Source organism: Spermophilus citellus (genome assembly GCF_964194105.1).
Source record: "Spermophilus citellus genome assembly, chromosome: 6".
Lineage (NCBI taxonomy): Eukaryota > Metazoa > Chordata > Mammalia > Rodentia > Sciuridae > Spermophilus > Spermophilus citellus.
Window position 1 is genome coordinate 11,241,208 of NC_138187.1, and position 25,256 is coordinate 11,266,463.

A 25,256-nucleotide genomic window follows, 5' to 3' on the forward strand; every position below is an offset into this window, starting at 1 on the left:
AGTATCTCAAGGATGAAATTCTGTTTCAGCAAAACCAATTTAACAATTCCAAATATATATATAAAAACATTTAAAAATTAATCTTGTTAAAGGTGATAATTTACCCCTCCCCCTGGTTATCTGCTATACTTCATTGCACCAAATAAACAGGGAAGACTGTTTGATCATCTGCACCCCTCCCCCCAAAAAAAAGTAAAAAAAAAAAAAAAAAAAAAGGAAAATTGCATTTTAACAAGTGCCAAATGTCAAAAATCACATCAAATCAGTATAATTATAGGCTTAATGTGGCATAACTAAGGCTCCAACACTGCAATCCACAGATCCATTGTGAATTCCTCCCTATCTATGCTCTCCCATTGCTTGACTTTGTGAGGCTAAAAAAAAGGCACAGGGGCCCGATTGGAAGGAATGTGGTGCTTTGGGATAGTAGAAATGGGCAGGAATGAGGAGCTTACTTCAGTAATTGCAGCAGTCTGGTCTGGTCAGACTGGGAGAGATGACTTCTCTGGCTCTCCTTTCTGAGCTGGGCCCAGGGTGAGCTACAAGTGGAAGAGAAGCTGGAGGTGCTCCAGAGTGACAGGTCAAAGGTACTTACTTGAGAATTCCACCTAAGGAGCGCTGCACAGCATACTTAGTGTCGGGCTCTTCGGAGCAGCCTCTTTTGGGCTTTCAGATATTAAACAAACGAGCTCAGTCTGATTTAAAAGCTTTACCAGTATTTAAAAATATACATATATACATATATATGTATATGTGTGTGTATACACACACACACACACACACACATATATATATATACACACACACGTGGTCAGGAAGAGATGTTAGAGTTACTCTTAATAGATGAGTCCTTAAATTTGTTTATAAAGAGTGTATAAAGGGAGAAAAGGAATTGTGGCAGAGGACAGTTCCAGACAGAAGCCTTGCCACAGCTTGGTGGACACAGTCCTTACTCAATCTCCAGGAAAAGCAGCAGTTGGAGACAGCAGGAGGCAGCTTCTTATACTCTCACTGTCCCGCTGAGACCTGTTCTCCTTGAAGCCAACCAATCCAACTCGATCACACTAGAGACCCTTGAACCAGATGGACGAATGCTGTGGTCTCCCTCTACGGAAGCCCAGCAGAGAACCTGCAGAGTCCTAATGAAGGCTGCTTTGCCACAAAGTCACTATGTGCAACCTAACAACTTATGCTTATATTCAGAAAGATGAAAGTGTTTCAAATAGCAGGCACCCGAAATTTTAAATATTCTTTCTGAATAAAAAGTGTTTATGATAACTTGGGGGGAAATGGGATTACTATAGTTGGGTGTGCCAGAAACAGTAGTACTTGGCTGTTTTACATACATATAAAATCATCCATTGCCCTCCTAGAAAGCCTGGCTTTTAGGTATGTGTTTGTGCAAAAAAAAAAAAAAAAAAATTATTGTTTAGCACAAATAAGTCACTCCTGTCGTGTGAGCATGTGGCACAGTTCGCATTTTCAACACAACTCCCTCCCGGGACAGCAGTCAGTCCGCCCTCCACCCAGCTGCGTTTTATCTTAAGCTGTCCGGCTCTTCTACCTGTGGGTGGTCATCTTCAGGGTGCTGGGCCCTGTTCTGGAGGGCCTCGGGATGGCTAGCTGGAGGGACGGAATCCCCAGGGGGTTGCTCAGGGCCATGGGCCATCTCTTGGGTATTTTGCTCGGGTCCAGTGGATAGGTGCTCCATCCTTTCCAAGTCTTCAATGTGACTGACAGAGCTGGTCTCACTCACAGCATCTGAACCTCTCAGGGACCTTTTGAAAGGCTTTTGGCCTAGAGAAAGATGGGGTGGGCGGTGCTGAGCGAAGACGCCTGCCCGAGGCGTTCTGCAGCCAGCACAGCTTTACCTCCCAGTAACTGCTTCATCAGGAACCCTGCAGTTCCTGCCTCTGAACCACCTTAAGAGGTGAGGGGGAACCCAGAATTGCTACTGTGACATTAACATACTCCCCAAGCTGCAACCTTTGAGGTTCTCTTAATAAAAGCTCAGAAGAGTAAGCACTGTGGTGAAAATACTGCCAGCTCCCCAGACCTTATGTGTCCCTTGGAATGCCACTGAGGAATTCTTTAAGGTTAAATCCCAAGACTACTTAATGGTTAGTGACAGGGATAGTTGGTCTTAAGAGAAATAGGACTTTGGATTCAAGAACCAGGAAACCACAGGAATGCAGCAAACAGGGAAAAACTATTATACGTGATGCCAAGGTCTATTTTCCCAAGAGAAATACAACCAATTTTATTCCTTGTTAATGAACTCAAAACATGGAGATGTGAGGTACCTGGAAGTCTCTGTTTGATTCGAATGCCTGAGGGGGTTGGAGGTGGTGTCACTCCTGTACCTTGTGCTTTGTAGACATATGTGTGTTCTGTGGACTCCAGAGAGCCTGCCAGGAAAAAAAAGGACAGGAGTGGGTGGAAGCTCCTGGCAGAGGCTGTCCTGGGAGATGCCACCTGCCCTTAATCAGCCTGGTGCCTTAATAAGCTGTGACTAGCCATTCAGCTTCCCAGACTGGTGGAGACACTGTATTCCTGAAATGTGCTGAGAACTAGGAAAAGCTGTGCTGCAGCTGGCTCACTTGGCCACCCTGCTGAGTGTCCTATCCTCTCCTGTCTCCTGAGTCCCTGGGAACGTGTGGCCAGTGGTGTGCACAAACACCCCTGGGGAGCCAGGCCCAGCTGCAGAACGCACTTTAGCAAGAAGAAACAGACATCTCTTTGCTAAAGGCCGAGGCTTGGCAGATTAGAAATCAGATTATCTTTTGCTGTTATGACAATGCAGTCATCATTTCCTGGGGAAGGAACAAAGGAGGGACCTAGGGGTTGGGAATATTATTTCCTTCACAGAGCAGGAAAGAAGTCATAGGCTTTACTATCTTCCCCAAATTCCAGCGACTGGTAACACTGCTGGCTGTCTGCCTGGCGTTAAACAAGATGTCCTAGCGCTGCGTGCTGTGGCCTTGGCTGCCCACTTTATAGAGTAGCTTCTGCTGGGAACTACAAGGAACAGTAACCCTGAGCTCAGGTGCCCAACCCCGTTGCCTTAAGGTTCTGAACAAACATGTCTCCACTGCTTCAAGGCACCGAGCCTGCCTTGTAGGGCTGTGTCAGCTGTCTGGGGAGAAGGAAGGTGATAACAGTAGGGGCAGACATGCTTCACCTGCTCAGGTGCCTGGCAGAGGACCCAGGGATAGAGAATGGGAATGGAAGAGACTTCTTAGCAGAAGGGGAGTTGAAAACTCAAGGTGTTTGGTTAAAACTCTCAGGTAAGCGAGAACAGAGTCCTACCTGCTGTTAAGTTAAAAGTTCTTCCCTTTTGTGAAGCTTGCACTGGAGAAAACCAATTCAGCACGGATCCTACTACAGGTATTTGCCGCAGCACTCCCTGTAAAACATAACCATTGCTCAGAATGGCCTTGCTGAGCCCCCTCCCAGCCCATGGCAGCTGGGAGTCCTTGTGGTGGCCTCACCTCTTCCAGAAGTCGCTCCTCATTCGCCTTCTGCAGCTGGACCTGAGCTTCCTGAATTCCTTTCCGAACAACTTCCGTCATGTTTTCCAGAAGCTGTGTAAGACCAAGAAAGGCATGATTTGCCTAAGTCTCTTGCCTACAGCCTAGAAGAACTATGAGCACAACATCTGGGACATTTTCCAAAAATATATCAGTAGATTCTGCATTAAAACACCGGTAAAAATGAAAGTAAAAAATCAATTAAGAGTATAAAATGCTCATGGAGGCCCAGACATACATATCTTGGCGACTGCCTTCATTTGCCAGGCAACAGAGGAGAAGTAACTACTTACAACCTGAATGTTGCATCAATGGAAAACACGCCGTTCAACATTTGTGGAGAAAGAGTCAGAAGTATGTAGAAGCCCACCCCACAGGGAATGCAGCTGGCATCTAGCCTTATTTTAAACTTCCTTCTCTTCCCACACTACCCAAAGGAATTACATAACACACGTCTGCTTCCTCTCAGACATGCCTGGTTTGGAGAGTGTGTCCTCATCCTTATACCCTCAACCTCCATGCCAAGTGGCCAACAGGGGCAGGTCTGTTTCTGGTGGGAAGTCCGTTATCAGAAACACCTGCCTCATCCACTCAATCCCAGCTAGCTCCTTTTTGAGAGGGAGGCGTCTTCCAGTGCTCAGTCACTACCATCCATAGTCTGCACCGCACCACGCTTCTTGGCTGAATGTGCCTCGCCCCACTGCCTGGTGAGCTCACCAGGGCAGGGACTATGTCACACCCACTTGGCATTCCTGATGCCTGGCACCACGCCTAGCAACAATGACAAGCTTTTTGGGAAAGAACTCAGAGTAGACATTTTTGAGGGTAGCCTTTTCCTTCAGGACCCCAACTAGCTGGCCAACCAAGACCTAGAAAAGGTATTAAACACTGACTGGTCTTACGGACCCTGGAGTTCTCCTCGATCTCCCGGACTGTGACTGCAATGGTCTCCACTAGTTCGGAAACATCTGTGTCGTCACTTGCCATGCCAATGTAGATACAGCTCTTCATACTTTTGTATTCAGGGCCTGTGGAAACAACAGACAAGCGTGGCTCCCAAGTCCTCTGATGAGGGTGAGCCCTGAGCCACTTTCCTTTATAATAACCAGGACCATGCAGAAGGAGCCTCCTTCACAGAGTGAGGAAGACACTGCTCAACAGGGAAAGGTGAGGAAGGCTATTGAGGAGGAGGGAGGACTCGCCCTAGGAGCCGCACTTCCATCTGCACTGAGCCAAAGCTTCCTCCCAAGAGGAAACCTGTTTTCTTCTAACCATTATAGAAAATGTCCCTCCAAAGATCTTTACTTATAAAAGCAGTAATTACCCATTTTAAATGTAAGATCAGATTCCAGTTCATTTAACTTTTTCAGGAGTGCAGCATGGATATTTTCCCCCTCTGGGTCTGATTTCAAACTGTTCTTATCATCATTAGCATGTTCATACCTAAAAACAATATCAAACAACAGCACTTCAATCTAAGAGAACAAATGTCTCTTCAGACACAGGATTGTAAGTGGAATATGAGCTACTAGAGATTAACATGGATGTGGAGTGAGACGGGGAAAGGAGTAACTGTCGTGTCTTAAGATCAAAAACTTACAAGAATATTCTAAGTTTTTGGTCCATGAAAAATCAGGAGGAAACAAGGTCTGGAGGTCTCTTACATGCCTTGAAAAACAGGAGATGGGCCTCCTTAGAGGAAAGCAGCCACAGAAGGACTGTAGAGGCCTCATGTAGAGGCCAGTGGAGAGCTCTCTTCCTTAGACCTGGGTTCTTTTGCTTATTGATTTGCAGTTCTTATATACCCAGGAGGGTAACCATCTCAGGGTCTCCCCCTGGAACTTGCACATTGGCATATACAGACAGAGCTCACGTGGCTGCCTGCTTCACAGAATGCAATGGGGACCAAACCACCCTTGCTGGGCCTTAATACATGTCCAGAATGCCTAGGTGAGTTTTCAATAGATAACTATGCTATGACTTATATTCATCTTGGATTTCTAAGCTGGTTCACAAAATGTCCCACCCATGTGCTTGACACAGCCAGGTCATCTTCATCACATGGCCAGCCAGACCTTTACCTGACAACCCCGATTCCAGGCCAGTTGGGGTCATCAACATATAGGAGACCTGCCATCCCTTCTACTTCATGCTTGAACTCTTCACGCAGCTGTAGGGTACAGGTCAGGACTGGCAGTTTGCTTTCAATACAGGCTACTAGTTGATCCACATCCTCTCCTCGAGTTCCTAAAACTGAAAACATTCACAGGATGTATAAGAAATGCTTAAGGAATGGTTAATAGTGAGAAGAAGGGCTCCCCTTCTACTCTTAGCAAGGTCAAAGGCTCTAGGTACATCCAGCTGGCTGCAGCTGAGGAGTTTAAAAAAAAAAAAGCCACTCAGCTAGATATGAAAGAATCACATTAAAGATTAACATAGCCAGCTGTTTCAGGTGTAAATATGCTCTCCCCCATACAAGATTATTTATTTATTTATTTATTTTTGGTACCAGGGATTGAGCCCAGGGCTATTTAACCCCTGAGCCACATCCCTAGCCCTTTTTATGTTGAGACCGGGTCTCATGAAGTTGCTTAGGATCTTGCTAAATTTATGAGTCTGGTTTTAAATTTGCAATCCTCCTTCCTCAGCCTCCCAAGCCACTGGGATTACAGGTATGTGCCACTGTGCCCAGCTCATAGGTAATTTTAATACACAATCAAATTCTCTAATGTAGAAACCAGATTCTTCTCACAGAAAGACTGCTTTGATCAGGTCATAAATATCCTTTCACAGGTTAAACACAAAAAGGAACCACAGGTCCTCTCTCCACATTACTACAAATGGAGTGAAAGTAAAGTGTTTTGGTGGATTTGTCTGAGATGCCAGGAAGGGCAGGGGATGGTGACAATACCATCATTTCAAGGCAAGTGCTAAGAGGTGTTAGGGCTTTGGGTGTAAGTATCTTGGGATACTACTCCCCCATCCTTCCCTCCATTCAGTCACGAATCCCAGCAAGCTCAGGATGTCCTCAGCTGGCTTCTCCAGCCTCAGAGACTCAGCCTCCAGGGCTGGTGGTGAGGCCATCAGCAATCTCCATAATAATGGATTTTTCTTTTTTTAAGTATTTTTTTAGTTGTAGACACAATCTTTTATTTATTTTTTATGTGGTGCTGAGGATTGAACCCAGTGCCTTATATATGCTAGGCAAGCACTCTACCACTGAGCCACAACCCCAGCCCCAATGGCCTCTTTTTTTGCAGGACAAATGCCTGCATTTTCTTGCTTTCATGACTTTGAGAAAATATCATCCCCCAAAAGTTGAACACATCTCATGAAAAACCACCATTTTCTGAAAATATTTAGATCATCTCTCAAAAAAAGTACCACCATATTTTTACTTTCTTCCAGATGATTTTTAAAAAACTGACACATAAAAAGTGTACATATTCATAGGGTACCAGGTGATATTTTGATACATGTACACACTGTAGTGTACAAACCAGGGTAAGCATCTCTATCTTCTCACACACTTACCACTCACGTGTGGGAAAGCATTCAAAGACCTTCTACTAGTTATGAAATGTATAGAACATTATTGTCATCAGAGGTCACCCTACTGTGCAACAGGACACCACAGTTATTTCTCCTGTTGTTTAGTCTTCATTTTGCTACCATGAGGTAATGGGGAACGTCTGGAGAGCAAGAATCTTGCTCAAGGTCCCACAGGCACTTAGTGGCTGAGAAGGAAGATACATGTCCCCAGGGCTTTGTCATGAAACACATTTTGAACTACACTGCTTTCTGAAAAGTTTAAAAAGGTGGCTCTCAACCTTCACTGGCCTACTGGAATCTGTGGGGAATCTTCTGGATAGTGGGACACATGGAAGCTCTTGGAAGATGGTGCGTCAGGAGAGGGCATGGGAGCTCTGTGCCCTTTCTTTATACCTTGCCTTGTATTAGGTCTTCACCTCTGAGTACCAAAACATACTGTTGTACACCTTAAATACATACAGCAACAACAAAAATGCAATTGAAAAAAAATAATACTGATGTCCAGGCTCCACTCCTGGACCTAAGAAATCAGATTCTCTGTTGATGGCCCAGCTGCCTGATAGTTGTTAAGTCCTGCAGGTGATTCAAACATGCAGTTGGGAGTAAGAATCATCAAAACAGAAAAACCAGGGTCACAGAATATCAGAGCATAGGAATTTGTGATTTCAGAAGTCTCATTCTATTTTTGAGATGTTACACTAGAATGTTAATCTACCTAAATGTAGTCCAAAAGAAAAGTTAAAGCCCTTCCAAAAAGAATGTTGGAGCTGGGTGTGGTGGTGCACCACTGTAATACCAGACACTGAGATAGGAGGATCCCAAGTTCAAGGCCAGCTTCAGTAACTTAGGGAGAGCAAAGCACTCCTGGATTCGATCCCCAGTTACCATCTCCACCTCCAAAACAAGACAGACTGATAGAAACCACAGAACGAAATGTCAAAAAAAAGTTAATCAATCAGCAGCAGCGTGGACTTTAATGGACATGGAACCACTCCCTCTGGAATAAAAATGAGGGAAATCCACGAGACTGTTTACCTGCAGCTGTCATTAAAGGGCTGAATCGTATACACGTGCCCTCGACTTCCAGGTCCATGACAGTGAGGCCACTCGCAGGTACCAGCTGTTTCAGTTGCTCTCCCAGCTGTGGGACAAGGACAGCGCATCAGCTCCTACCACATAGGACTCGAGTGTCCCCCACCTCCCCTCACCCACTCAGCCCAGATCACAGGCTTATAGAGCTGGTGTCCTTTCATATTCAGACTGTCTCTAAATACTTATGAGTTACTTGTTTTTAAAAATGGCACATTTTACATTTTTTTCTTATTAATACAAGTTAACTGTAGAAAAAAATGTGAGATGCAAGTAACCCAACACCACAAAGTAAAAATTACCCATAACACACCACTCAAAAACACCAATTGTTGACATTTGGATCTTTTCTGAGTGGAGTGTTTGTCATAAAACATGATATTCTACACACACTTGAGTAACCTGAAGTTTTCATTTAATTTCATTCATTTTTCATTCTAATTTAATTCATTTCCATCTGCTTTAACTGGGGTTTATAATGGCTGTTATGACCTGCTTTGCAAAGATGCACCGTAACTTACCAAACCCTGGCAGTGCTGTGGACAGCAGCCACATGCTGTCTAGAACATGACTGAGACTGTGATCCTAGTAGTATTGCAGTATCCAAAAAGTGGCTGAGCATGTAGCTTTGGACTGGCACTGTCAGCCTGGCACTGTCAGCCTACCACAGGCACACATGGACTTGGCCTAGTGCTTCTGATATGGCTTGAACCTCACCCCACACCCAAGCAGCAGCACTGCAGCCCATATCTGCTATTTTACAGGCGCAGACAGCAACAGTGGTCACATGAGGAAAGTAAGGAAAGGAGGCCCAAGACTTGCCAGAGGTCACAGCATGGGAGGTGGGGATCCGATTCAGAGCAGAGCCCAGAACAAGCCAAGTGCCTTCCTAGGAGACTCCCTGCCTATGAGTCAGATTTCTCATGCGTGACCTTGTGCTGTCTCAGCTAGGAGGCCAGGTGGTGATGCTCTGGGATGTATAGGGGAGCAGACTGGTGCTTTCCTTACCCAGCGATTCAGCGCATCGCAGGAGTGCCTCTCTCGGTTGACTGCTGAAGGTGCCATGTTGGGTGCTGGGACAGCTTTAAGCACTGAATCTGAGGCCAAAACACAGGAGGATTCACTCTTATAAACATGGCTAGCTAAAAGAAACATCATAGTGAAACCCCACTTCACTTAGATCCCAATGTGAAAACAGTCTCATATTATTGAAATCAAATGTGTCTGACAGAAGATTTAATGTTCCACACCTTCTCCCTCATGTAACAGCTGAATACAGTCACAGAAACTGAATTATTTCATTTTTAAAAATGGCTGTTTTCAAGAAATTTTGAAAGGCAATCCAAAAAAGCAAAACAAAACAACAACAACAAAAATTGAAGGTTAACAACCAGTCTAACCAGCATCATGCAAGGTCAGAGTTCCCAACAGCATCCACGTTGGGTTTCACAAAAATTACCCTTCAGCTCTTAAATGGTTTGGGAACTTATTCATGCCCAAGAATGTGCCAGACAGGCACATTCATCTTGGAGCTTACATTCTCGTTGAGGAAATGGACCATAAAGAAAACGAAAACCACGAGCTGGGGTTGTAGCTCAGAGGTAGAGCGCTTGTCTAGCATGCGTGAAGCACTGGGTTCAATCCTCAGCACATTAAAAAAAAGTAAAATAAAGGTATCGTGTCCACCTATAAGTAAAAACAAATGAATAAATATTTAAAAAAAAACAACCACTATGTCATTGCTAGTGCCATGAAAGAAGGCAGGGACTCTAATACGATGGAGTCATTTCAGACAGGACAGACGGAGGAGGTGGGCAGCTAGTGGAGACCTAAATGGTAAGGAACCAGTCCCTAGAAGAGCAAGAGGAAATGTGTTTGAAGTAGAGGGAAGAGCAAGTGCCATGGCCACATGCTAGCAAAGAGCATTGTAGGAATGTGGAGAAGACCAGTCTGTCTGAGGCACAATGACAAGAGGTGTCAGAGGAAGTCGGGGAAGAACATGACAGCCTCACATGGCATGGGACAGAGCCTGGACTTCATTCAGCTGAAACATACTGATGGCCTGGAGGGAACATACACTGTGATTTCCACTTACAACGCTTACTCACTGCCCCGTGGAGCATGGTCTGGAAGGGGCTATGTGGAAAGGAGGAAGTCAGAGATCAGCTAGATGGGGACTGTGGCCACCAAGGTAGAAAACAGTGATGCCCTGGACTAAGTTGGTGGCAGTTGGGATTTCTTTTTTTTTTTTGGTTCTGGGGATTGAACCCAAGGGCGCTTAACAATGGAGCCACATTCCCAGCCCTTTTAAATATTTTATTTAGAGACAGGCTATTGCTGAGTTGCTTAGGGCCTTGCTAAGTTGCTGAGGCTGGCTTTGAACTTGTTATCCTCCCGACTCAGCCTCCTGAGCCACTGGGATTGTAGACACGTGTTACCATGCCCAGCTGGGACTTATTTAAAAATAGAAATTCCTAGGTCTAAACTACCAAATCAAAATATCTAGGATATAGGACCCAAGAATCTTTATTTTCAAGTGACTCTTCTTAGCCAATCTAGGACTGGTCCAGAAACTGGCATTTAGTAACCACTGGTTTAATCATAACAAACTATAATTTTTAAAAAATTTTATTAGTTTTTTAGTGGTACTGAGGATTAGACTAATACTAAGCAAGTGCTCTATCACTGAACTATATCCCCAGCCCTCAAAAATATTTTTGACTATTTAACTTGAAATAATATCAAATTTAAAGCCCTTAAATACATATATGAAAATAACCCTCTATTAAAAATGACCTACCTGAGTCTGGTAATTCCTGGAAAAATCTGAATACCACTACTGGAGAACTGAGCTCATCTTCTACCTGCAAAAACAGAAGTCTGGGATTACCAAGTGATGGCAAATTCCAAACACCCACAGAATGAAACACTGAGTTTGAAAAATAGGCTAGAGATCTCCATTTTGTACACAAAAGCAAAGATTTAATAAAATTTTTAGGTGTACCTATGAACCAGCCTGACAGTACTCTGTGGATTCTAGGGTTAGCCTCTGACAATGTACACTGACATTAAATCAGGAAGAAATCTGAATATTAATAGATAAATATAGTTCTACCATTAAAGATCCAAAAAGTATGGGAAAAGTAGAGCTAGAATCATCCTACAAATGCTTTGAAGAATTCCAGAAATTATTCAGGATTTATTAAAACTTTTTATACCCTCAGTGGCAGGGAGAACAAGTACTTTCTCTGCACCATGTAAAATTTCCAGAGCAGAATGCAAGACCTGCAGGCAATATAGACACCCACAATCTAGAACTGTATATGTATTTTCTAAATATATTTACTTATATTTAGTACTCAGAATCACTACTTATACAAAACAGGCATCAATTGACCACATTAATGGATTTCATAATAGATGAAAACATTCACTGGATTATGAAAATACGGCAGAAGTTCCTGCTCTCCACTGAACAAACAAGTGGTCAGCCATCAGCTTTGCCATGGGGTCAGGGTACAGTGAGCAGCAATGTCCTTGGCAGCCTCTGTGGGTGACTGAGGGTGGGGGGGCGGTGCATCTCTGGGGGAGAAGTTCTCTGAGCATTCAACAATAGCAGCACTATAACTCTAGTCATGAAACTCATGCTCCAAGGCAGAGTATGATGACTCACCCGTAGGGCCACAACAGGAAATGCTAACTTGAAGAGACAGGAAGTAGCTGACCTCAAAACTTTTCATAAGGCCTTGTGAATATAATTCTGATTAAGATTTATATTCAAATCTGCCAATTATTTAATGAGCTAGTTCCTATGCTAATATGCTCTCAGATTCTGTTACCTCTTTTAACTTTTACATAAATAAAATTGTTAATACTTTTAAAGAAATGGGGGCTCAATATTTAAATAGATCAGTGTGATAAGCCCAATAAGCAAGTAGGAACAAAAAAGGTGGCAGTAATTCATCTGTTCCCAATCTTCAGTTAAGGAAGAATAATTTGAGTGCTATGACTTCTATGTATATTACGACTGAATGCTTTCCTTGAACTCCAGTCTCAAGTGTTGATAAGCCTAAGGAAGACGGCACAAGGCTATCTATATACATAAACTTCTAGTTCTAGCAACATGGCAGACTGGGCTAATGCTGAAGTTATCAATTCTAAATATCTGAGATACTGGATTAAATATAACTACAATGATAAAAATTTTAAACTACTGCTGGGCTCACAACAAAGGTTAATTCAGAAAGAAAATTGTAAGCTGAGCTGCAGGGAAGGAGGAGCATGGATGGCCGGGGCCTGGCTCTCATGGCCAGGGCTGTGGGTTTTAAGGCACACATGAGGGATAGTAATGAGTTTGCATAAAGTGTTCAAGAGCTTCTGCAGGAAAAAAGTCAATGAATAGATACATGATTTCAGAGAGTAATAAGTACACCCTAGAAGGAAAAAAACCTAGGGATAGAATGATAGATGGCAGTGGGAGGTTATCTTAGGGTGGTCAGGAAAAGCCTTTCTGAAAAGTTGATATTTGAAGTAAGATATGAAAGCTAAGAAAGCAGTCACGAGAAGAACTGGGAGCAATGGGTGTTTCTAGGCAGAGGGAGGCTGCTGCAACAGTAAACTGGTGGTGCAGGCAGGTACTCAGGACCACACACGGTGTTCAGGAAGCATATCCCAAGGAGCAACTGTGATGGTAATAATGAGGACGACTGACAGGACCACAGTGCTTTGTGATGTTTGCCAATTATTGTATCCTCTATGAAAAAAACAGCTGCTGGAAGAAGGGATGGAGCAGGGTTATGTCTGGGCTGTGTGTGGCCTTATAAAGATGCTCCAAAAGGACTGGTCATTGGTTAGGTGCAGGGGCGCACACCTGTAATCCCAGCTACTTAGGAGGCTGATGCAAGAGGATGACAAATTCTAGGCCAGACTGGGCAACTTAGAGAGACCCTATCTCAAAATTTTTAAAAAAGGGGGCAGTGCTGGGGATGTAGCCCAGTGGCAGAGTGCTTGCCTAGCATGTACAAGGCCCTGAGTTTAATCTCCAATCCCCCTTCACCCCGCAAACAAACAAACAAAAACCCCCAAAACCAAACCAAGAAACTGGTGATTAATTAATATCATTAAACTCCTCTTACTCAGAGGAGAGAGGACTTGAGGAAATACTGGAGTGGGTTTGTAAAGCAGGACCAGAGAAGAATCCACGCTCTGCACTGCCTTGATTCCCAACAGCTTGCTCAGTCTGATCCATACTTTGGGTCTTTCTCTTTGCAGTCAGTAGAATCTAACATACTTTGATTTAACAGCTGAGATCACAGGCTCAAAAGATTAAGAAAATGACTTGTCATAGGGCTACCCAATGGCACTACTGAGAGCAGAACTTAAAAGTCTCCTGACTTGGAATCATCCCTGTTCCTTCTCTAGTGTGATATTTGAAGTAAGGTTCCCCCATCTAGAATTCAGGTCAAGTGGATCCACGCAGAGAGTCTCCCCACCCAGCCTTGTTCTAAAGAATAAATGCACTATACCAAGTTGAGCCCCAAATAAATTCAAATATATAATCCCAGCAATTTAGGAGTTTTAAATTGAACTGTACTCTGAAGAATTATCAAAGAAACAGTAAGTCTATTTTAATAAAAATCTAAAATACAATGAAATTCTAAAATATAAAATAAAACATGAAAACATGCCCACCTGAACTGATACACATTCTTGGTTTTTAGGACTGCAAAATTTCTCATTTCCTTGTCTCAGGATAGAGGGAGCAATCTCTGAGAGATTCACTGTAGGAAGACACGAGGAGAAGAGCAGGTCCACTTGCTTTTCTCCTCATTCTCCTTCATGCAAATGAAAACTCTAGTGTCAGAAGGCTTCAGAAAAAGTAGCCCAAAGCATTCTGAGACACAGAAGGCTTTCTCATTTCAGAAGATGGGTGTTCTAGTGTTCTTGGATAGGTGAAGACGTTGGTGCTTGTAAGACCTTTGTGCAATTCTAAATCATAACAGGATAAATGGATGATATGAAAGCACTATAGGAATTTAAAAATTGTATGGTATACATTTCTCCTCTTGAGCTATCTGTGTAAGGAGGTTATTAACTCACACATGTATCTCTCCAAAGATTCTGGTTTTATTTACTTGGAGCTGTTATAACTCAACTGATATATATTACAACTGTAGAAAATCATTCTATTGCTGAAGTTATAAAAAAAAAAGTTACTTATTTCAGAAACAGAGGCAATTATATACTATACCAAGATTTTGATGTGGTTCACTTTCTTCAAACTTTCCTGCAACCGTTGGCTCTGCAAATGACAAACAACAATTTGTGTAATTTCATTAGATTGATACAACATATTAGCAAATTTTCATGAGGGTCATTGAGGGTCTGCTAATAAGGATCTCAGGCAGACAAAGGAATCTGTAATTTGGTGATTTCTAAATTCTGACTGCCAATTTTTGTAATTCAAAATCTGCAAACATTCTTCAATCTTTCAGTTAAAATTTACATGCCCAGATTTAAGAAAAGCTCTTTCAAATGAGACATGTGAATCTGTCCTATTAGCAATATAAGTAATTTATTTTAAAAAACTATAAAGTTTAGCTGTATGTGGTGGTGCACACCTATAATCCCAGCTACTTGGGAGGCTGATACAGGAAAATCACAAGTTTGAGATAGCTTGGAGAACTCAACAGACCCTGTCTCAAAATAAAAAATAAGGGCTCAGGGTGTAGCTCAATGGCAGGGTGTTTGTGTAGCATGCACAAGGCCCTGAGTTGGATTCCCAGTTCCAGGGGAAAAGACAAAACAAAGCAAAAGCCACTTGAGTACAAACATGAGCAAGGCATGGCACTGACTGTTGGTGGAGGAGACAAGGACAACCAAGGGAACACATCATGCTTGTGTACTAGTTGGGGCATGGCTCCATCACTTGCCACCTGAGGACCAGGATAAGTCACCCAGCCTGGTACTTACTAGCTATGACCTTGGATACATTATTTAAGCCTCTGTGCTCCAGTTCCCTCAACTTTAAGATGGCATCTTACTGGATTGTGAAAATCAAATGTGCACCAATATGCATTATGTGCTCAGGAACAATGTCTAGAACACAGCGTGCACTACAGAAATGATGACCTCCATCATCACCACTGCAGAATGTCTCAACTCCAGTTCCCTTGTCACCAGGCTGGGATAACAGCAGTATGGATACCTTAGTTCAACAGGTATTCATTGAGCATTGACTCTGGACAGCCCCTCATGAAACCTAATTGGGGGGGGGGGGCTCTGGGAATTGAATCCAGGGGCACCCTACCACTGAGCTATAACCCCAGCCCTTTCTTTTATTTTTTGAGACAGAGTCTTGCTAAGTTGCCCAGATGGGGCTCAAACATGCCATCCTCCTGCCTCAGTCTCATGGGGTTACGGGCACATACCACCATGCTCAGCCTAATACCTAATTTTTAATATGCTGTTATCAATGGAACTTATTACACCCAAGTGTAGTTTTGGGGGGGTCAAATGAGTGGATGCATGTGAAGTGCTTCACCAGTGCTTGGCAATGAGTAAACACTCCGTAACTGCTACCCATGAAGATGCTGCTGCTGCTGTTAAGGAGGCGGGGGAGAAGATTGCTTTCTGCCCCCAGGGAAAGTATGAGAAAAATGGACTGTAAAGCATGAAATGACACAGAAGACCATACTGCTGAAGTCCATGCAGTTTAATGTGTGCACTTGGAACAGTGAGTCAGCAGCAGGGGATCAGTGAAATCCTCATGAGTATCTGAGATCAGCCACAGGTTTTGCTTTCAGGAACATGCCAGAGCTGTAGTGACCTCAAGGGTTAGGTAGTTAGTGTCATCATTATTTTCCTGCACCCCACAGGCCAAAGGGAATTGAAAAACTCTCCTGAGAGCCCAAGCCTTTTCCCTAAATTGACTAAGTTACTAGGGCAATAAAGGCTTCTTTTTCATAAGAACCAAACCGAAACATGAGCTAATAGCACAAGAATACTATTTTAAAAATATGCTGCTTTTATAAACATAAATCTTAAAATTATTTTTTAGGGAACTATCCTATAGAATCAAAGGGCCACTGTCAGAGAAATAAGAAAATGCTAGTTTTTCTTAAAATATAAAAATAACACTTGAGGAAGTACCGATTCCCTAAGAATGATTACACACATACGTGCATGCATACACACACACACACACACACACACATTACATATAATATTCAAGAGGCAGCTGCTTGCAAGGATGCTCAATATTACATATGTAATATGTACACACAAGTACATATATCTTTAAGTGCTGTGAAGCAAACCTTTGTGAAAGCTATATATATATGTGTTCTACCAATGAGCTCTATTGCCAATCCAAGAAAATATTTAAAACAATGATTTAAACATATATTTATAACTTACTGTGTGATCAGGCACTTTCATACATTAATTCATTAGGTCCTCATATAATAATCTTTAGTAAAATTATATCCCTATCTCACAGGAGAGAAAATGGAGGTGTTGAAGGTGACACCATGCTTCTGAATTTGAGTTCAATTTTCATACCGTACAAATGCTACTTGTTTGCTTTCTAAAAGTTATAGCCTGAATGTTTGTATCACCCACAATTCCTATATTGAACTAAAACCCCAATATAATGGTATTAAAAGGTAGGGTCTTCTGGAATCTCATGAATGGAATTAGTGAAGGTATATATAAAAGGGACTGGAGTCTGTTCTCCCCTTTTGCCATGTGAAGACAGACAGAGGCACCATATATAATGAAGAGGCCCTCATCAGACACTCAATCTCTTGGTATCAGAGACTTCTCTGCCTCTAGAACTGTAAGAAATAAATTTATGGTGTTAAGTTACCTAGCTAAAGATATTTTGGTATAGCAACCAAATGGACTGGATACTTAACTACAGCATTAATTATATACTTTTCAAAATTAGAACACTTTAAATGTAAGGAGAATTAGAACTGACCCCAGAACCCTGCAATTTGGGAACCGATGCCAGGGTGTTAAAAATATGCATGTCATCCATATTCTACCTTTAACCTTCACATTCTGTCACCCTGAAGGATCAACCAAAGGGAGTGTTTATTCTTCTGCATCCTCTCTCTCCCTGGAAGTTATTCTGTGACTTCTTTTCTCATTCTAAGCTGACAGTGGTTTTCCTTTTAATCTTTTTTTTTCCCCCCCTCATACTGGGAATTAAACCCAGGGTTGCTCTACCACTAAGCTACACATCCAGCCCTTTCTTTTGAGGCAGGGTCTCTGAAAAGTTGTCCACGCTTGCCTTTAACTAGTGATCTTCCTGCCTCAATCCACTAAGTGGCTGGGGTTACAGGTGTGTGCCAGCAGGCCTATCTTCTTTTAATTTGATTTTATCCAGCCCAAAATTCTGAGTCAATGCCAGCAGCTGCTCCCAGATCTTCCAACAAGAAACATATACATACAGGGCAGGAAGTCTGATAGTTTATGAGATGGTAAATTCAGATGATGAGGTCCTGGATGGCAGGTACACAAATGCATAATTTTTCTGTCTCTGCTTTTGTCAAGGAGATTTTGTGATTCATTTAAACTTCAGGTTTCTACTCACCAGTTGACAGGCATGTTTTATCCTCTCCACAATCCCATCAAGTCCCAAGTATTGTAAAGATAACCACAGAGGCAGGGCACGGAGTTTGTCTGCTGGCTTATTTGATGTAAGACCAGCAACTAATGTCTGAAAAAGCCAATATGGGTGCATTAATCCAAGACACTGGATCCTCAGAACTATACAGTTACCATTTACACACACTTACTATGTGACAGATGCTACTGCATGCTTTGTTTTCTTTATCCATTTGACCTCCCCACAACTCCACAAGGAATTCATTCCAGGTAGTTTAGTTCAGAGTCCTGGCTTTATCCATAGGTTTAGAGGTGAGTGGTGACAAAGCCAGGAAGAGAATCCAGATGGGTCATATGCCTGAGCCAGAGCTCTTGGCCATTCAAGAGGCAGCCACTTGCAAGGGTGCTCTGAGCATCCTTGAATACCCGGTCATTATCAAATGAGCAAGACATCAACTATTTTAGCAATAATCACTTAACATGTAGTTTGTATATGCCTGCCATTAACTTATATCAGAAACAACTTCTGATTTTTTAAAAAATATCATGTTCCATCCTACTAGACAATGTGGATCAGAGGCCTTAAAATATTTACAACTCAGTAATTCTACTTCTGGGAACCTATTCTAAGGAACAATTTGAAATACAGAAAGATGTTCATTGTCTCATTATTTCAGTAACAAAAACCTGAAAACATCCAACAAATTCACAAGATATGATCATGATAAAAAAAACCTGACACTTAAGTGGCTGATTATTATGCAGTCATAAAATGTCATAAAAAAATTCTTCCTATACATAGGGAAGAATGAGGTGCATAATAGAAAAATCTGTATGATATGGATCACCTGTGTGGAAAAAAAAAAGTAAAATCAAGAAAACTTTCACTCTTTTATTCTATATTTTGTCCCTAGTCAGGCACTATGGAGCATGCCTATAATCCCAGCGATTTAGGAGGCTGAGGCAGGAGGAGCACAAGTCTGAGGCTAGCCAGATTGCAATGTATCTCAGCAGTAGCGTGCCCCTGGAATCAATCCCCAGTATTAAAAAGAAACAACCACCATCACCACCACCAACAACAACAAAAAAACAAGCAGACCAGAGAGAGCCACTCATCTGGATTTTTAGCCTCCAAAATTGTCCCTAAAGCCAATAATGAGTATCAGCCACTCCCCACTCCAGAGAGGACAAGCTCACCAAGGCAGGATCATCATGCTTGTAGAGAGTCACTGCAGGAACAGCCGGCAAACCCAGCCACGGTCCAGGAGTCAGTGTCATGCTATCACATTTGGTTGTAGCCTACCAAGAAGAGGAGGAATTTTCATTAGATTATCAGAACACACTAAACCCAACTCCCTCTTCCATTTAAAAACACTTTGGAAAAAAAAAAGCCACCAAGAATTGAAAGATTTTAATTCCTTCTTAAAAACATTAATATTTAGTAAATCAAGAACATACCAGCACTGACGAGGAGACATAACCTAGAGCCAATGTTGCCAGATTCACACTGGAAGAAAAAGCACCAATCTAAGAACTAATCACGTAATGTTACTGATTCATTAAATATGCACTTTCCAAAAAATTGAAGGCTTTTTTGCAGGGTGACATGTAAATGTCTTTCAGTTGCCGTTAGCTTATATGACAGCAAAGGAACAGGTAGATGATATAAATTCTAAGAAAACCTTGAAAATGCCTCAGGGCATATCCCTGTTTACTGAGTCGGGCCTAACCACTCTGCATCTTTCACAGCTACTCTTTCTCAGACATTGTTCTTTTGGAGATGAAAAAGAAACCTACCATGGATGATGTGGTGGGCACGATCACCACTCTGGTTGCCCTGCATCGGCTTCCCACCTTTCCCTTAAAGGCACTCCAATGGCCTTCTGAGACACACCCCAATTTCCTCTACCAGAACATGAGCTTTAGGTGGAGACATCGCCTGCTCCTGAAGTGGGCATGTAGCCTAGACTGTGCGAGCACTCCACTTCATGAGGTCTCTGCCCTGCTGGAAGGAAGGCTGCAGTCTGTGCAGTTATCTGCACTATCGTAGGAAAGTCCCTTCACTCAGCCCATACCCAGGACACCGAGCCAAGGGACTGTGACTGGGGAAACACAGGTGGGAGGAAGACACTCAATTCTGGTTGACAGTATATCTGAAGTCAATCCTAGTACTGGTCTTTTAAATTAAATCTCTTTTGCTTTAGTCAATTTGGGTTATTTTGTTATCTGTAACCAAAAGAACCCTTAATGATGTCACTACAGAGAGGCCTGGATGTCCATGCTTCTTCTTCTTCTTGTTTGTGGTGTTAGGGACGCCCTGGAGGTCTGTGTTCATGAAGACTATGTACAGGCCCAACAAGGAGCCACACAACCTCCTATCCACCTACCCCTCCACGTGAAGCCATATGCCATACTGCTCACAGAGCTCTTTCAAACGTCCAATCTTGTCTGTGTGTCCTACTGCTGCAGTTCCTAGAATAAAAGAAATAAACAGGGATATTAGAAAGAACAAATATCTCCCGAGTGTTCAAAGCTAGGAGCTTTTACATACAGTATCTCCTTAAGAGGGAAGAAACTTATTACATCCCTATTTTATTAAGATTTTCTTTGTAGACTGACTTAAAATCAACTTCTACAAGTTGATTTGTAAGCTTATGTGTACTCTCCATTATATGCATCTAACTATATTATTGATTTTCTATCCACTAGACCTAATGATTTATGAGAAATAAGTCTCCCATGAAGACAGCTATGAGTTTGTCAACAGCTCAACTGTAATGTGTAAGTTTTTTTCTTTATATATTTCAAATTTCTATCCATAAGCATTCAGGACCGATCTTTTAGTAAATTATGATGTCTTTCAGGCATCTAAAGTCTATTTTACCCCACACTAATGCTGCTATAGTACTTTTGTCAGCATTTGCCTAAAATATTCCTTCTCATCCTATTGTCATGTTCTGGGTTATTTTGACACAGGTGTATCCTTTTTTTTCTTTTTTTTTTTTAACAGCTATATTTATTATTTGTTCTCATTAGTTATACATGACAGTAGAATGTATTTTGACATGTTATACATATATAGAGTACAACTTCCTATTCTTCTGGTTGTACATGATGTAGAATTACATTGGTCATTATATTCATATGTGCACATAGGAGAGTAATGTCTGATTCATTCTCTTTCCTATTCCCATTTCAGGTGTATCCTTTAGAAACAGAAATACACACACACACACACACACACACACACACACACACGAACTTGGGCTTTTTTCCCCACCCAGGTTCTTTGTTAATATAGAACATACAATCTGACGCCTATTTAAACATTAAACACTTTGAGTCACTCCCTTGGTGATATGATTGCCCTACAGATTTTGTTGGACAGGTTCTTTTTCAGATGGACTTTAAATAAGACATAGAGCCATGTATTTTCCCAGCTGTCCCAAATTTCCAGTTAGTAGAGTTCCAACTAGTAAGATTTCATGCCCCTACCAATGCCAAACAAATCCTACTAAAGAAATGTCTTCCCCCTCAAAATCTATGCCAGGAAAAGGGGTAAAACCTTTTTCTTTTTCTCATACAAATCTCAAAATTTTAAAAATATCTCAACTGACACACTTAATTTGGTTGAACCAAGGTCACACACCAACACATGACTCTACTATCACAGTGCAGTGTTAGTGACTGGACCACATTCAGACTCCTTTTCACTTTTTATGGTAGTTGTCTACTGACTAACCCCTGGGATGTGTCTTCTGGTGTTTACAATAAGGTCTCAGTGGAAAGTCACTCAGGTGCCAGTTGCAGTCCCTTCAGTCTAACAACTGATTGAATATGGGCAGATCTGTGTTTGTCTTTATACAATAAGTCAGACAGGAAGTGGTGGTTTCCTTCCGCAATATTTTTTTTTTTTAAATAATTACTGTAGCATAATTCACAGGCAATAAAACCCAGTCATTTATGTTTTATTCTTGTTTTTGGCTAAGTTGCTTGGGGATTGACCCGGGTCACCCTACCACCCAGCTACATCCCCAGCCCTTTTTTATTTTTTGTTTTGAGATAGAGCCTAAGTTGCTGAGACTGATCTCAAACTTGTGATCCTCCTGCCTTAGCTCCCTGAGTCACTTGCATAGGCTTGTGCCACATGTCTGACACGTTCAATGAGTGTTTTTTTTCAAGGTTTTATATTTTTCAGTTGTCAATGGATCTTTTATTTATTTATATGTGGTGCTGAGGATTGAACACAGGGCCTCCCACATGCCAGGCAAGCACTCTACCACTGAGTGATGACTCCAGCCCAACGTTCAATGAATTTTGGCCAATGTATCTATAGTGCGTAACCAACGTGATCAAGATACAGAACATTTCCATCACCTCTGAAACTCCGTTTCCCACTTCACTTGCTCTTCTCCTCACTGACCCCAGACAACCCTGATCTGATTCTGTCACTGTAATTTTGTCTTTTCTAGAATTTCATATCAGTGGAATCATACACTGTGTACCTTTTTGTGTCTGGCTTTTAATACTTAGCATACTTTTGAAGTTGCTCTGCTTTGTTAGGATATCTAGGTTGTTTTGTTTATGAATATCTGCATACAAGTCTGTGTGGAGGTATTTCTTTATTCCTCTGAAAGTACATGGAAGTGAGACTGATGGTTTACGTGGTAATGTTATGTTTTGCTCTTGAGGCACTGCCATACTCTTTTCCAGATGGCTACAACATTTTGAACCCCTACCAGCAACATATGAGAGCTCTAGTTACTCTGCTCACAAGCATTTGCCACTGTATTTTTAAATTCCCTCCACTCTATCAGAAATAGTAATATCTCATCTTGGGGTATTTTTTGTGGTGCTAAGGATAGAACCCAGGGCCTCACACATCCTAGGCAAGCATAAAACCACACAGCTACACCCTCAGCCCTATGATTTAAAAATTGCACTTTTCTAGTGTAATAATGTTAACCATCTTTTCAAGTGCAAGTATTTTCTTTGGTAAGTGTCTACTCAAATCTTTTCATCTTAGGTGGTTTCCTCCCTGCTCCCCTCTCCGCAGTGCAGGGGATAGAACCCAGGGACCAGTGCATGCCAGGCTCTCTATCACTGAGCTATATCCTCAATCCTCTTTTGTTGGTTGTAAAAACTGTACTGGCTTCTTACTGTTGAGTTGCAGGAATTCTTTACATATTTTGGATACAAGATATATTTCTCTGAAAAACATTTTATAAATATTTCTCCCATCTATAATTTGCTTTCATTTTCTTGGTAGGATCTTTTGAAGAGTAAAAGCTTTTAATTTTTTTGCCTTCTTTTTGGTGCTGGGATTGAACAAAAGACCTGGTAGATGCTAAGCATGCACTTTGCCACTGAGTTACACCCTAGCCAAGCTCTTAATTTTCAATAAAGTATAATTCATGGTTCTTATTTTTTATGCCTTAATGAAATTTTTTTTTTGAGACATTCCCAAGGATACCCCTGAATTTGTGGTCCTCCTTCCTCAGTCCCCTGTGTGGCTGGAATTAAAGGCATGAAGCATCATGCCAAGTTCTAAGAAATCTTCTCCTAATCCAAGGTCACAAGACCCTTCCTGTATTTTCTTCTAGAAGTTTTTTTTTAGTTAGCTTAGCTTTTATATTTATGTCATTTTTATTTATTTGTTTTATTTTTTAATATTTATTTATTTTAATTTTATTTTTTTTAAAGAGAGAGAGAGAGAGAATTTTTAATATTTATTTTTTAGTTTTTGGCAGACACAACATCTTTGTTTGTATGTGGTGCTGAGGATCGAACCCAGGCTGCACGCATGCCAGGCGAGCGCGCTACCGCTTGAGCCACATCCCCAGCCCTTAGCTCTTATATTTAGACCTATGAACCATTTATAATTAATTTTTATATACAAAGTGAGGTGAAGGTTTGAGGTTCAGTTTTTTCCACATGGAAATCCATTTTTTCCAAGACCACTGGTAGAAAACACCTTTCTCCTTTGAATTATCTTGGGTCTTTGTTAAAAATGGAGTGACCATGAGTATATTTCTGAACTCTCCATTCTCTTCAATTAATCTCACATTCTTAATCTCTTATTTGTAGCTGTGTGTGTGTGTGTGTGTGTGTGTGAGAGAGAGAGAGAGAGAGAGAGAGAGAGAGAGAGAGAGAGAGAAGAGAGAGAGAGAGAGATAGAGATAGATATGGGAATTGAACCAAGGACCTCAGACATGCTCAGTGTGTCCTCTACCACTGAGCTTCACTCCCAGCCCTTATCTGTAGCTTTATAGGAAGTCTTGAAGTCAGATAGGGTAAATCTTCAAATTGTGTTCTTTTTCAAAATTATTTTGGCTATTCTCAGGTCCTTTACATTTCCATATACACTTTTAGAATCAGCTAATATATCTAACTAAGAAACTGAAAAGAGAAGGAGAGATTTTATTATTATTTTTTAGTACTGGAGACTGAATGCAGGAATGCTTTACCACTGAACTATATCCCCAGTCCTTTTTTAAAATTTTTATTTTGAAGCAGGGTCTTGCTTAGTTGCTGAGGCTGGCCTTGAACTTGTGATCCCTACACCAGCCTCCCCGGTTGCTGGGATTATAATTAGGTGCCACTGCACCTAATAAGAAGCCAAGATTTTGATAGGAATTGAACTGAATCTACAGATTAGTTTGGAAAGAAGGGACTTAACAATATTGAGTCTTCCAATCTATGTGCATGGCATATCAGTTCACTTATTTAGGTCTCTTGAATTTCTTTCAGCAATATTCTGTATTTCTTGGTGCTCTGTATATGCTTAGTTAAATTTATCCATAAAGTTTTCATGTTTTCTGATGCTATTACAAATGACTTTTTAAATTTCACTTTTTAGTTGTGCACTGCTAGGAGGCAGAAATCAAAAAACTTTGCTAGGTTCACTAATTAGTTCCAGTAGCTTTAATTTAGTTTCCTTTGGATTTTCTATCAATATAATCATGCCATCTACAAATAAAGACCGTTTTACTTCTTCCCTTCTAATCCATATTTTTTAAAATATTTTTCTTGCCTTACTTCACTATCTAGGACTCGAGGCACAATGTTGAATTCAATACAATAAGTGAAGCAGAAAATGGTAGTTGACCTGTTCCCCTCTGAGATGGATATTCAAGTGTGATGTTTAAAAACTTAATTTAGAGAAAGGAAGCACATGAAGGAAATGAAGAAGTGTTGACAACCTAAATGAAAAAAGCGTGGGCGTGCACATGCGTGTGAAACGCACACATTCCCAAAACAGACCGACAACTGAAAATTTAAAAAAAATTTTATTATTTTTTTTTAGTTGTTAATGGACACAATACCATTTTTTAATTTATTTTTATGTGGTGCTGAGGCTCGAACCCAGTGCCTCACACATGCCCTCTGCCACTGAACCACAACCCCAACAACTGAAAATCTAAGAGCTAACATTAACATTATAGTTCTCACTGTCATGTGGATACAGAT

General features: G+C 41.5%; 3 protein-coding genes across 13 annotated transcripts in view; 2 read left to right on the forward strand and 1 right to left on the reverse strand.

Annotated features, from left to right (window-relative positions):
* Positions 1 to 25,256, forward strand: part of NTAN1 (N-terminal asparagine amidase) — a 51,319-nt gene that overhangs the window by 16,732 nt on the left and 9,331 nt on the right. For 2 of the 3 annotated variants that reach the window (XR_014022577.1, XR_014022578.1), the window contains exon 10: positions 20,496 to 20,567. Coding sequence is in view for 1 of the 3 variants with exons in the window: in XM_081298729.1 (XP_081154855.1) it covers positions 20,496 to 20,501 (6 nt within the window). In the remaining 2 variants the exon portion in view is untranslated. Of the gene's footprint in view, positions 1 to 20,495; positions 20,610 to 25,256 lie in introns of those variants that run through there. The other variant, XM_081298729.1, reaches the window with a different exon arrangement.
* Positions 1 to 25,256, reverse strand: part of PDXDC1 (pyridoxal dependent decarboxylase domain containing 1) — a 54,768-nt gene that overhangs the window by 1,369 nt on the left and 28,143 nt on the right. For 4 of the 9 annotated variants that reach the window (XM_081298723.1, XM_081298725.1, XM_081298718.1 and 1 more), the window contains exons 9-23: positions 20,174 to 20,258; positions 19,245 to 19,293; positions 18,984 to 19,085; positions 17,773 to 17,898; positions 14,422 to 14,472; positions 10,972 to 11,035; positions 9,180 to 9,313; positions 8,118 to 8,223; positions 5,612 to 5,783; positions 4,855 to 4,973; positions 4,437 to 4,558; positions 3,492 to 3,584; positions 3,310 to 3,406; positions 2,304 to 2,408; positions 1,565 to 1,797 (exon numbers count right to left, since the gene is read on the reverse strand). In XM_081298723.1, coding sequence (XP_081154849.1) covers positions 1,565 to 1,797; positions 2,304 to 2,408; positions 3,310 to 3,406; positions 3,492 to 3,584; positions 4,437 to 4,558; positions 4,855 to 4,973; positions 5,612 to 5,783; positions 8,118 to 8,223; positions 9,180 to 9,313; positions 10,972 to 11,035; positions 14,422 to 14,472; positions 17,773 to 17,898; positions 18,984 to 19,085; positions 19,245 to 19,293; positions 20,174 to 20,258 — 1,658 coding nt within the window. Of the gene's footprint in view, positions 1 to 214; positions 1,074 to 1,564; positions 1,798 to 2,303; positions 2,409 to 3,309; positions 3,407 to 3,491; positions 3,585 to 4,436; positions 4,559 to 4,854; positions 4,974 to 5,611; positions 5,784 to 8,117; positions 8,224 to 9,179; positions 9,314 to 10,971; positions 11,036 to 14,421; positions 14,473 to 17,772; positions 17,899 to 18,983; positions 19,086 to 19,244; positions 19,294 to 20,173; positions 20,259 to 25,256 lie in introns of those variants that run through there. The other 5 variants (XM_081298722.1, XM_081298724.1, XM_081298721.1 and 2 more) reach the window with 4 other exon arrangements.
* Positions 4,565 to 25,256, forward strand: part of MPV17L (MPV17 mitochondrial inner membrane protein like) — a 77,033-nt gene continuing 56,341 nt past the window's right edge. The window contains exons 1-2 of the mRNA XM_081298737.1: positions 4,565 to 4,697; positions 20,496 to 20,567. Coding sequence (XP_081154863.1) covers positions 20,564 to 20,567 — 4 coding nt within the window. The 5' untranslated portion in view covers positions 4,565 to 4,697; positions 20,496 to 20,563. The remainder of the gene's footprint in view (positions 4,698 to 20,495; positions 20,568 to 25,256) is intronic.